Source organism: Thalia democratica, chromosome 5, assembly GCF_965202585.1.
Source record: "Thalia democratica chromosome 5, ktThaDemo2.hap1.1, whole genome shotgun sequence".
NCBI classification, from domain to species: domain Eukaryota; kingdom Metazoa; phylum Chordata; class Thaliacea; order Salpida; family Salpidae; genus Thalia; species Thalia democratica.
The window spans coordinates 23,407,987-23,421,796 of NC_139169.1; the positions used below are offsets into that span (position 1 = coordinate 23,407,987).

The following is a 13,810-nucleotide window of genomic DNA, read 5'->3' on the forward strand; positions in this document are numbered from 1 at the left end:
CGTACACGGCAGCTCTCATGCACTCCCTCACCTGGCATGGCACCGTCCTCGTCATCGGCTCGGTGCAAGCTCCCTGCATGCACATCCTCTGGTCAATGCGCATGCCCTCGCCGCACGTTGCGCTGCAAGTTCCCACTACCCACTCGCTCATGACGACCTGCACCTGGCAAGCCCTCCCGCTGTCGCACGGTTGGGTTCTTACCAGGGACTCGGTGCACGTTCCGGAGACGCACACCCTCCTGTCGGTCCTGGTGCCGCTTCCGCACGAGGCGCTGCAAGTTCCGAGGAGCCACTCGCTGTAGGTGGTGCAGTACTCGGTCGCCTGGCAAGGGGTGGACCTGGCCAAGTCTTCGGTGCAAATGCCGGCCAAGCAAGCCCTCTGGTCGACTCTGACTCCGGCGCCGCAGGTGGCGCTGCAAGTTCCGATGACCCAGTCTCCGTACCTGACGCACTCGACACCGCTGTTGCAAGGCAGTGATCTAGTGAGGTCTTCGGTGCACATGCCGGCGAGGCAAGCCCTCTGGTCGACCCTCATTCCAGTTCCGCACGACGCGCTGCATTCTCCAATTACCCACTCGCCGTACACGACGCAGGTGACGCCGCTGTCGCAAGGAATCGACCTCTGGAGGCTCTCCATGCAGTTTCCTTGCATGCACCTTCTGGTGTCGACCCTGACTCCCGATCCGCAAGTGGCGCTGCACGAACCGACGACCCACGGGCCGTAGACGACACATTGCACGCCGCTGTCGCAAGGAGACGATCTCATGAGGTCTTCGGTGCACACTCCTGACAGGCACTGTCTGCTGTCGACCCTGACACCGGTTCCGCAAGTCGCGCTGCAAGATCCCATCACCCAGTTTCCGTACTCGACGCACTCGACACCGCTGTTGCACGGGCTAGTTCTCACGAGGTCTTCAGTGCAGAAACCTTGCAAGCACTGCCTCCTGTCGACCCTCATTCCGGTTCCACAAGTTGCGCTGCAAGCACCAATCATCCACTCTCCGTAGACGATGCAGGTGACGCCGCTGTCGCAGTCTCTAGTTCTGACCAACGGTTCGGTGCAAGTTCCCGCAACGCACTGCCTGCGGTCGACTCTTTGTCCGGCGCCGCAAGTAGCGCTGCAAGATCCGATCATCCAATCGCTGTAGACGGTGCAGACAACTCCGCTTTCGCAAGGTACAGCCCTTTCGAGAGCTTCAGTGCAGACACCGGCAAGGCACACTCTGGTGTCGACCCTGGTTCCCGAGCCGCACGAAGCGTCGCAGGTTCCGATCATCCACTCGCCGTAGACGACGCAAACCCTTCCGCTGTTGCATGGAACCGACCTTTGCAAGGCTTCGGTACACCTTCCTTGTACGCACGTTCTAGTGTCCATGCGCAGCCCTTGACCGCAAGTAGCGCTGCATGATCCGATAGTCCATCTGCTGTACACCACGCACTCGTCGTTGACGCAAGGTACTGATCTCATAAGGTCTTCGGTGCAAGTTCCCTGCAAGCAGAGTCTTCTGTCCATTCTTGTTCCTTCGCCACAAGTGACGCTGCAAGATCCGATCATCCAGTCGGAGTAGACCGGGCAGAGCTCTGCCTCGCAAGAGCTCATTCTGATGAGGTCGTCGGTGCAAAAACCTTGAACACATGTTCTTGTGTCGGTTCGGACTCCGGAACCGCAAGTAGCACTGCATGCTCCAATGGTCCAATCGCTGTAGACAACACAGACTGGTCCTTCACAAGGAGAAGATCTCATAAGGTCTTCAGTGCACGTACCAGCAAGACATTGTCTTGTATCAACTCTTACTCCAGTTCCGCAAGTAGCGCTGCAAGATCCAATAACCCATTGACCGTAGACAACACAAGCGGGTCGTTCACAAGGGCTTTGTCTTTCAAGAGCTTCAGTGCAAACACCAGCCAAGCACATTCTTCTGTCAACTTGTACTCCTGCACCGCAAGTAGCACTACATGATCCAATCATCCATTGGCCGTAGACTACACATTCTACACCTGAGTCACAAGGATTAGTTCTCATGAGGTCTTCAGTACACCTACCAGAAAGACACCTTCTTCTTTCAACTATTACCCCAGTTCCGCAAGTAGCGCTACATGTTCCGACAACCCATTCACTGTAGACGATGCAAGCGGGTCGTTCACAAGGGCTTGTTCTTTCAAGAGCTTCAGTACAGACACCAGCCAGGCACATTCTTCTGTCAACTTGTACTCCTGCACCGCAACTAACACTACATGTTCCAATCATCCATTGTCCGTAGACTACACATTCTACACCTGAGTCACAAGGACTAGTTCTCATGAGGTCTTCAGTGCACGTACCAGAAAGACACCTTCTTCTTTCAACTATTACCCCAGTTCCGCAAGTAGCGCTACATGTTCCGACAACCCATTCACTGTAGACAATGCAAGCGGGTCGTTGACAAGGGCTTGTTCTTTCAAGAGCTTCAGTACAGACACCAGCCAGGCACATTCTTCTGTCAACTTGAACTCCTGCACCGCAACTAACACTACATGTTCCAATCATCCATTCGCCGTAGACTGTACATACTACCCCGGAATCACAAGGAGATGTTCTAAAGAGATCTTCAGTGCAGACACCGGAAAGACATTTTCTACTATCCCGTCTAAAACCTGTTCCACAGGAAGCAGAACATACTCCTATTTCCCATTGGCTGTACACTACACATTCGGGACCGTCGCAAGGAATTGATCTTTCAAGAGCTTCAGTACAGACACCAGCCAAGCACATTCTTCTGTCGACTCTCACTCCTGCACCGCAACTGACACTACATGTTCCAATCATCCAATCGCCGTAGACTGTACATACTACCCCGGAATCACAAGGAGATGTTCTAAAGAGATCTTCAGTGCAGACACCGGAAAGACATTTTCTACTATCCCGTCTAAAACCTGTTCCACAGGAAGCAGAACATACTCCTATTTCCCATTCGCTGTACACTACACATGCGGGACTATCGCAAGAAATTGATCTTTCAAGAGCTTCAGTACATACACCAGCTAAGCACATTCTTCTGTCGACTCTTATTCCTGCACCACAAGTGGAACTACACGTTCCAATCATCCATTCGCCGTAGACTGTACATACTACCCCAGAATCACAAGGAGATGTTCTAAAGAGATCTTCAGTACAGACACCGGAAACACATCTTCTTGTATCAAGTCTCATTCCTGTTCCGCATGAAGCGCTACATTTTCCCATTGTCCAATCGCTGTACACTACACAAGCAGGAGCTTCACAAGGGCTTTGTCTTTCCAGAGCTTCAGTACAAACACCAGCTAAGCACATTCTTCTGTCGACTCTTATTCCTGCCCCACAAGTTGCACTACATGTTCCTATCATCCATTGACCGTAAACTACACATTCTACACCAGAATCACAAGGAGCTGATCTAGTAAGATCTTCTGTACAGAAACCAGAAAGACATCTTCTTGTATCAAGTCTCATTCCTGTTCCGCATGAAGCACTACACTCTCCTAGTGTCCATTGGCTGTACACTACACAAGCTGGTTGATCACAAGGCACTGCTCTTGACAAGTCCTCAGTGCAGAATCCTGACAAACACTCTCTCGAATCGTATCTCAAACCGGAGCCGCAGGTGACACTACACATGCCGATCACCCAGTCGCTGTACTTCACACAGTCTCTCCTGTTGCACGATGAAGTTCTCTCGAGAGGTTCCGTGCACACACCCGCAAGGCAGGCCCTTGTGTCCATCCTCAAACCGTCTCCGCAGGTGGCACTGCACATGCCGATTACCCACTCGCCGTAAACTGTGCACTCGCGTCCGCCGCAAGGGGTAATTCTTTCCAAAGAATCGGTGCAAGCGCCGGCCAAGCACATCCTGGTGTCGACTCTCTGACCTTCGCCGCAGGTTACGCTGCAAGCTCCGATCATCCACGCGCTGTAGACGACGCATGGGGGAGTCGTGCAAGATACGGTTCTCATCAAGTTCTCTGTGCATTTTCCTTGCAGGCAGGATCTGAAATCGACTCTGATGCCTTCGCCGCATGTGACGCCGCACGAACCGATCTCCCACTCGCCGTAAACAGTGCAAGGTTCGGCCGCGCAAGGTTCTTCTCTCCTAAGAGATTCGGTGCAGAAACCAGAAAGGCACTCTCTGGTGTCGACTCTCACGCCTGATCCGCAAGAGGCACTACAGGTGCCGATCTTCCACTTGCTGTAGTTGACGCAGGTCATCTGTTGCTCGCAAGGAACGGTTTTCTGAAGGGGCTCGGTGCAAGTGCCTGACAAGCACTCTCTCGTGTCGACTCTTGTGCTGCCGCTGCAGCTCTTTATGCAAGGTCCTTCAACCCATGGGCCGTACACGACGCAAGCAACTTCGTAGCAGGGCGTCGATCTTTCCATGGCTCCAGTGCAAGCTCCCTGAATGCAAGATCTCATGTCGACCCTGACTCCCTCGCCGCAAGTGACACTGCACCTTCCAACGACCCAGTCGCTCACTACGGGGCAAGGCACCGATGTGCACGCCTCAGTTCGCATCAGAGGCTCGGTGCAGTAGCCGGACAAGCACACTCTCCTGTCGACTCTAACGCCCGAACCGCAGGTGGCGCTGCAAACTCCAACCTCCCAATCGCTGTACTTCACGCACGGTGCCATTTCGCAGACCTGCCTTCGCTCAAGAGCATCAGTGCATCTGCCTTGCAGACAAGTCCTGGTGTCGACTCTGTATCCGCCGCCGCAGCTGGAGCTGCACATTCCAATGACCCAATCGCTGTACATGGGGCAAGGCTCGGCCTGGCAAGGCGATTCTCTCGTCAGAGGTACGTCGCACGGTCCAGTGATGCACATTCTTGTGTCAGTTCTGGTTCCGGATCCGCAAGCCGCGCTGCAAATACCGATGGTCCAGGGTCCGACTTCCATGCAGGGCTTGGACTCGCAGGGAATTTCTTGAGTGAGTGGCTCGGTGCAAAATCCAGACAAGCACTCTCTCGTGTCGGTCCTGACTCCGCCTCCGCAAGTGCAGCTGCACTGGCCCTTCACCCACGGACCGTAGACGACGCACTCGACTCCAGTATTGCAAGGTTCGGATTTTATTAGTGGTCCGTCGCACACGCCGTTCATGCAATCCCTGTTGTAGACCATCACACCGGTTCCGCATGTTACGCTGCACTTTCCGGCCTTCCACGGACCGAGTTGGGGGCAGGCTGGCTGCTCGCAAGGGCTCGATCTTCGCAATGGCAGCACGCAGTCGCCTCTAATGCACTCTCTGGTTTCGACGACAACTCCTGAGCCGCAACTCACGCTGCAGACGCCGATCACCCATGGGCCGTACGAAGGACAAACTTTACCTTCGCAGGGCACCTCCCTCACGAGCAATGCCTCGTCGCAGTCGCCTTCCAAGCACTCTCTGGTGTCGAACTGCACGCCGGGTCCGTACTCTGCGCTGCACATTCCGATAACCCAAGGACCGTATACGGGTTCGACAGGGGCGCAGGGCGGGCACGGCATCTCGACGCAAGTGACTGTTCTCGACTCTGGGGTGCACATGCCTCTGACGCACGACCTGGTGTCGGTTCTGACGCCTGTGCCGCAAGTGACGCTGCAACGTCCCATGACCCAATCAGCATAGATGGGACCGCAGTCGCCCATGGAGCAGACCGAGCTTCTTTCGAGGGACTCGGTGCATGCGGCTTGCGAGCACTCGGCGGTGCCGGCCGACTTGCCGTAGCAGTTGATCTTGCACTGCCTCCTGTCGATCTGAACTCCGTTGCCGCACGAGACGCTGCACACTCCCAATTGCCAGTCGCCGTACTCGACGCAGATTCCCTGCGCGCACTGCTCCACCCTGGTCAAGTCCCCTGTGCAGATTCCAGACAAGCACTCCCTGGTGTCGACCCTCATTCCGGCGTTGCCGCACGACGAGCTGCAGGTTCCGAGCACCCACGGGCCGTAAACAACGCACTCGACGCCGCTGTCGCACCTCTGTACTCTGATCAGGTCCTCGGTGCAAACGCCGGACAGGCACACCCTCCTGTCGATTCTCTCGCCTACTCCGCACGACGCGCTGCAAGTTCCAATCTCCCACTTGCTGTATACCACGCAAACTTCGATCGCTCCGGTACAGGGTACGGTTCTGGAGAGCATGGCGTTGTCGCAGCTTCCGGAGAGGCAGTCCCTAAAGTCGATTCTCTGACCGGGTCCGCATGCGGCGCTGCACATTCCCAACTTCCATTCGCCGTACGCAACGCAAACTTCAACGTCAGCAGTGCAAACGCTTGTTCTGAAAAGCTCCTCGGTGCAGTCTCCAGCTTCGCAGGTCCTGCTCTCCACCTGGGTACCCATGCCGCAAGTGGCGCTGCAGGGCCCGACGACCCAGTCGCTGTACTTCTCGCACGCCTGCTGGTTGCAGTCCACCTTCCTCACCAGCGGCTCCCTGCAGTCGCCCGAAAGGCACTCTCTGGTGTCGACCCTGGTACCGCCGCCGCAAGCCGAGCAGCAAGTTCCGATCACCCACTCGCTGTAGACGGGGCAGGCGGCAAGCTCGCACGTCATAGATCTGGCCATGTCGCCGGTGCACGTGCCGGTGAGGCACTCCCTGGTGTCGATCCTGATGCCGAGACCGCACGACACGCTGCAGCGACCTTCCACCCAACGGCCGTACTCGATGCAGGCCGGCATCTCGCACGGCGTGGTTCTAATCAAGTCTTCCATGCAGTTTCCTTGAACGCAAACCCTGGTGTCGACCCTGATGCCGCTGCCGCACTCCACGCTACAGGTTCCAATCTCCCACTCGCTCACCATCGAGCAAGCTTCCATCTCGCAGTCCATTGACTTGACCAGGGCCTCGGTGCAGACTCCCTGAAGGCACTCTCTTGTAGCGACCCTCACTCCATTGCCGCAAGTGACGCTGCATGCTCCTTCTACCCAGTCGCCGTAGACCACGCAAACGGGCCCGTCGCAGCTAACTTCCCTTACAAGCGCTTCCGTGCACATTCCCTGCAAGCACCGTCTAACGTCGATCCTCACGCCGGTTCCGCAAGCCACGCTGCACGTTCCGATCTCCCATTCGCCGTAGACGACGCAGGCTTCTTTCTCGCACGCCACCTCCCTCATCAGGTCGCCCACGCAGTTGCCCTGCAAGCACCTTCTCCTGTCGACCCTGGTTCCGGCGCCGCAGGTGACGCTGCATTCACCGATGACCCAGTCGCCGAGGACGGCGCAGTTGGTTCCCTCGCACGGCACGGTCCTGGTCAAATCTTGCGTGCAGGTTCCGGACAGGCACTGCCTCATGTCCACCTGCTTGCCGAGGCCGCACTCCGCGCTGCACGTGCCGGCCACCCACGGCCCGTACACCTCGCAGGCTTCCCTCACGCACGCCGAACTCCTCACCAGGTCCTCGGTGCACGATCCCTGCAGGCAGGTCCTGACGTCGGTGACGACGCCCTCGCCGCAAGTCACGCTGCAGGTGCCGATCCTCCACGGCGAGTAGACGACGCACGCGGGCAGGTCGCAGATGACGGCGCGGATCAGCGCCTGGTTGCAGTATCCCTGGAGGCACCGCCTGGTGTCGTACCTGGACCCCATGCCGCAGGTGACGCTGCAGGGTCCCATCTCCCAATCGCTGTACACCGGCGCTGTGTGAGGGGTGTTTGTTAATTTCACATGTTAAATAACTGTTATAAGTTTTTCCTTATACGTTATAAAATACAGTACTTGTTATAAGAGTACATGTTGCTTGTTTTAAAAAATGTAGTTTTAAAATTTATCTGCTTTCTTTAATAATTTTCCATTCATTAAGTTTTTCCTATGTAAGCTATAGTAGGTACTTTTTTTACAACGATATTTAAATGTATACAAGGCAAGTTAATGAATCAGTAAAATACTTATATCACAAACTGTTTTATATGTTTGAAAGTAATCGCATTTTATTAGGTGCACTCTTCATAAAATAAGTTTTTTGTTTGAACTTCTCTATTTCTAGAAAGTTTTGGTTACAAAAAACTGTTATGCCCTTACTGTTTACCTACGTACTACTCCCAAACAAATATAACATAAGTAGTTTATTAAGCGTTTAAATGTTAATAGCATTAGTTTTAATCTAAAATGCCACTTCTAAAACAACTGCCATCGAATAAGATAGATATTTTTAAAAATCGTAAAAACCTGTTTAAGCTACCTTAGAATCTAAAAATATAAGCTACTAAAAATTCTCAGGTTTGTTTTGTACAAATCAATTTAGTTAAACGGCTTTGATCTTATCTACTATCAAACTCATTCAAACAGTAATCACTGCAGAATCTAACTGCCGATCTAAAATACCTTCAAAGAGTACATAATATTCTAAATAATACACCTTTGATGTTTTTGCTACCAGTTAAAACTATTGAGTGCATACGGAAGCGATAAACTTAAACGGACCTATTAAATTTAAATTTGTTTTCATAAACTCTGAGTTCACATGAAGTATTGATGAAAAAGGTCATTTGGAAGAAAAAGGCCTTTACAACTTGAACTAAGACAAATAAGCAACATAAAATAAGAAAAATATTTTAAAAGGAGTTATGTTTACCGTTTAAGACATTATTTCTTGAAAGACTTTCTAAAAGTTAATTTTCAGTATTAAATTTAAATTGCTTTTAGCTAACTTATTTTTCTCATAAAATTTTTAAGTTTAAACAGAATTTTGCTACTTGATTGGACATTCTATAATTGTTTAAAAAAGTTAATAACCAAATAAAATTATGCTGTTTGTATTATGACACAAGTAAGCAGTAACATTTTCACGTTTTTTCTCATGATTAATTAAAAACAATTGGAGATTACTGTTTTATTTAAATAAGATAACGATAGAAAACATGTTTGACTGGTTATGATTAATGAGAATTCTATATACAGCATAGAATTTAAACACTATTTATAATTTGTTTAGCACTGTAAAACTTAATTAGATCACTCTTTATCATTTTATTATGATATTTCACACTTATTAACCCCTTTGTCAAAAAATAAATAAAATACCAAGTTTTGAAAGTATGCCAACCATTTAGGTCTGAATACTATATTCTAAGTATATCTCTGAATATTCTTAGTTCAAACTATGATATTATGTCTGCGAAAATATTTATTGAGCATTTGCACAAATGTCTTCAACAAACGATTGTATTACCTAACCAGAAGTAATAGAACAAGAAATTTTTAGTCAACGAATTTTTATTAAGTGGCGAACAATGCACAATACGAACAGGTGCTGTTTATTTTTCTATAATTTGCTTAATGTGCGTGTCAACCGCAAAATTAGTATATTTCAATTTTCTATCGCGAGCTAACACACACGTGCGGTTTTCGAAAAACTTAACCTGCAAAGAATTTCAGCATCGAACAAATTAAGTTTATTCATAAGTCGACGGTTAAATGCTTATGAAAAACGAACCTTTGTAACCATTACACTTGAAAAAGTTTGAAGAACTTACCAGCGGTTTACATGGCAGTCTGCAAACGCGTAGTGGTTAGCATGTATTGCTAAGTACGCAGCACACCCAGCTTTTAATATAATACTCAAACTGTGACCGCGCATTAAATTGTAAGCAGCCTAACACTGCTACTGCCGCGTAACAAAACTTGCGGTTCGTCGGGTGCGGCTCGAATTACAATGAAAGTTTGTTAGGTACATTTGTGTGTTAGCCGACGTTTAATGTAAAAGTAATTAAAAAAAGCAATCGTTTACAAGTTTTTAAAAGTATTAGTTGAATATTTAAATCGTTTTTGGTTTTTCTTGGTTGCATGTTTTGGAAAATGGCTGTCTTCATTTTATTTTTTTTGTGTCAATTAAATAAAACATGCTTAATTCACGTTTGTCTAAATTGTTTTAAAAATATTACTCTTCATGTACTTTTTAGTATAAATTGTTTATCACGCCCTTTTTATGAAAAACATATCAGTTTATTTTCCTAAAAAATGGTTTAAACTAAAATAAATGTAAAACTTAAAGTTTGGGTATCATAATTTTTCGCACAGAAAAACTATTTTCATAAAACATGCCGAAAAATAAGTAAGAAACAATTCAATTTAGTTATTTTAAATGATTGCTTTCTTGGGATCAAAATAGATCTTTTTTCACAAAAAGATAACTTACTGTAATATTTATTTAGCAAGTACAAAATCTCATAAATGTAAAACAAGTCAGCTGAAATGATAAAAAGATTCAAACAAACCTCTTGGCACAGGGGCGGCAGTTGCTGGGGCGGCAGTTACTGGGGTCCGGGTGGCTGGTGCGGCTGTTGGTGCGGCTGTTGGGGCGGCGGTTGCGGGGGGAAAGGTGACCGGCATCGCAACAATTGCTGCACAAATTTAACTTTTTATTAAAACGTATATGTTGGTGGTGCAAACTACATTTTAACTTTTACTGATTTTTACTTTTTTAATTTTTTACATTGTTTACTTAGTTCAAAACTTTATTACGATAAAATTTCTTATCACAAACAGACAAAACGAATGTAATGTATTTTAAAATATCAACGTTGATATTCAAAACGCTTTGTTTTATAAGCAACTTTTAAAAACTTTTATACCAAAAAGATATTAAAAGTAAATAAATGTATCTACATGTGTATATATACATGTAAACAAAAGCTTTTCTGATGATTTGGTGAGCTAGATTATCTCATAAATGAAACAATTTAAAAAAGCTTTCGGTTGTTATTTATATATATAATATGTACTTACGATTGCAAACTCCGTTTCTTGAGAAGAATCCGGGTTCGCAGACGCACCAGAACCTTCCAGAATTGGTGGCGCACTGCGAGTTAGCAGGGCACCTGGGGCATCCTCTGTTCATCGACAGTACGTAGATCGATCTCGCTGTAAAGTGAGTTAAGTGAGTTGGTTCAAGTGGTTTAGAATAAAAAGTATTAAAAAAGTTTTGTACGCTTATTATGAAGTAATAGTCTTAAGAACATTATAACAATTTAGTTGTTTAGTCGAAACCAGTTTAGTACTTTTAAGTAAAGCTATAGAAAATAATTTATTTTAAACTAAATCTTGAAAAAATGAATTAAGCTTTTATCTTAATATTTAATATTCAAATACCAACAATGGAAGTTAAACTACTAACGTATGCAAGTGCCGGCGTTGGTCAGGAGCTGATCGTAGGGACACACGCAAACCATGTCACCGTTCAGTGCGCGGGTGAAGCATCTCGATGTGGGCAATGTGGATCTGCACGGCTCGTCGCAAGCTGTTTGAATATTATAAGTTGTCAGTTGAACATTAATATCAGAAGTAACGCACTATGTTAAAAAGAACTGTTTGAATAATGTTTTTAGTTTTTTTTAGAAGAAAAACTTTACCAACGTTATGACAATTAAATATACTTGCTCTCCTTTTCATATAACTAGAGTAAAAACATATCTTTCTATATTTTACAACAATATATTTTTAGCGTAGAACGATAAATTAATTTTTGACTTAAGTATTTTTATAATATTTAATCTGTTATAATTAGGCTTAACATAAACTGAATACATACATTAACTCAATTCTGCGATAAATAAATCGCAACCGTGAATAAAACTGTACTCTATTTTGAAGCATTTATGAAGGCACTCTAGTTACTGAACAAGCTAAACGTTAAGTTTAATTCTTTATTGCCGTTTAAAGTAGTATTAACTGCATACTATATGAGATAATCCTCGTATTTTTCATAACTATTTTGCTCTTTTGAACGAAAAACTTTGAATTTATAGTTATGTATTATATTGAGACAATCAAAAGATTATAAATTTTTAATTCCGTAAAAGACGTTTTTACAAACTTAGAATAATTTTGCACTAAAATGCCTTATTACATGGAATTAGCAACTGGTAGCACATTAAAAAAATAAATGTCTAAACCAAACTACGAAAATTTGAACACCCGTTGAAAAGGGCGGAACAACCTTACGTTGACACGCGAGTAAGTGCATTGAATTGCGCAACTTTCAATACACGGCTTAACTATTGGCGATATCGCGGCCGGTACTGGTGACAGCACTTTGTTGTTGATCAAAACAATCAGCATTGATATGTAGCCCCGAGCGTTTTTAATCCGTCTATTGCTACCGGATTACGCATATTTGCTTGCGTTTTTTATTACAGGCAAGAATTAGATATAAATCATTATACAAATAAAATATTAAATTGAATGTTAGACGCAGGTGATATGATAAATTTTTGTTTAAAACTTTTCAAATATATATTAGTACACGTATTTGCTTTAAATTAAGTAATTTAAACTTGGTTAAAATTGTTCAAAAAATTCATTGTTTTATCTTTGAACATTATGGTTAAAAGTTTAACTGTAATAAAATATAAGAATTGACAAAAGCTAATGCAAATTTTACATAATTATCTACCATTATGACCCTAATAAAAGTTAATATTGTAACAAAATAAAATTATAAAGCTTCAACATTTTTAAACGAATTTTTATCATCTATTCCTTTTTAAACAACATTTAAAATGTGTAAGTTATTAAAATAACGTAAAAACTCACCACCACAACAAACTATCATCTTAATGACCAAGTTTACGTAAAATCTATATACGTTTTATCCAAACTTGGAAGTTTACATTCAACATATATTGGTTTAACAAGCTTACTTACGGACGAAAAAATAATCATCTGAATTACTACCTGGTGGGCATATGTCTTCTGCTTCGGCGACTGGGGACGACTTATGTTTTTAAACCGGCAAATTACACTATATTTATGCAATTACTTGGACACTTTGCAAACCCTACTTGCTTGAAAATGCAGATATTAAGATGTTTACGACGTTTTAATCTTACATGCCAGTAACATAATATGAAATAAATTACGGTCGTTGGGTTTAACGATGAAATATACACTTTGTTTAGATTGAATAAGTATTAGTAAAATTGCAATATAGCGTATAGTTTAATTTAATAGAATATTTTACAAAACAAAACGTAAAACATTACTTCTACTTAAAAAAAAAATTTTAGCCTATTCGATCAAAATTATCTTTATAAGATTAATGACAACCATATCCAGTAAATATTATGTTTATCTTTTATTTTATATTCATACCACACAAAATCATCTATATATACAGAATTTTATAAAAAAATCGGGTTATTACTGATAGCATCGAATTCAAGCAATCTAATTATAACTTTACTAACTGTTATTTTTACTTACATACGTTTAAAACTACAAAAAAAAATCAACTAACCGAGCGTTTGCAGTGCAAGGTATGCCAGAAGAAGGCATATAGAAAGTCTGCTCATCTTCTATGTGGACGTAGTACAGAATAAGGTCTTAAATATAAAAAATATCTTAAGAACCTGAAACATTTTTCTAACTGATAAAAATTTGTTTATAACGATTTCTTGCACAAAACAACCTTTAATTTTTCTTTAAATCATAAACAAAAAACAGCTTTGAAAAAAGTTACACTTTTACTTTTATGTCTGTTTTGTCATAGGATGCGATAAAAACATTTAATAATTTATAAACATTTTATTTCCAAAACCAAATATTCCCTTCAAACTATCTTGATTTTCTAAAACTTTATTGTAAACTTTGAAAACCCGTCTAATTTAAAACTATAGATTAATGACTTGATTGTGATTAATATGCTATATAAAGCGTTCTTAAAAACTTTCATTAAATTCCTAAACCATCGAAAATCAACTTCTTTAACCCATCTCCCCTCTTTTACTTTCACAAAGTCCTTCAGAAAAAATTCTAAAGCCCGTTTAATGTAAACGCCTACCTTCCACCGAGCCAAGTGCCGCTTTGTGTTTTCGGTCCTGCACCCGGCCG

General features: G+C 44.5%; 1 protein-coding gene across 1 annotated transcript; it reads right to left on the minus strand.

The window, feature by feature from the left end:
* Positions 1 to 27: 27 nt before the first annotated feature.
* LOC145836348 (uncharacterized) lies at positions 28 to 13,331 on the minus strand. Its single transcript, XM_082944157.1, has 6 exons — positions 13,218 to 13,331; positions 11,097 to 11,219; positions 10,709 to 10,843; positions 10,198 to 10,323; positions 84 to 7,620; positions 28 to 31 (listed from the first exon to the last, which is right to left on the minus strand). The coding sequence occupies exons 1-6, from the start codon at positions 13,270 to 13,272 to the stop codon at positions 28 to 30; spliced, it is 7,980 nt and encodes a 2,659-aa protein (XP_082800283.1). The 5' UTR covers positions 13,273 to 13,331.
* Positions 13,332 to 13,810: the final 479 nt, after the last annotated feature.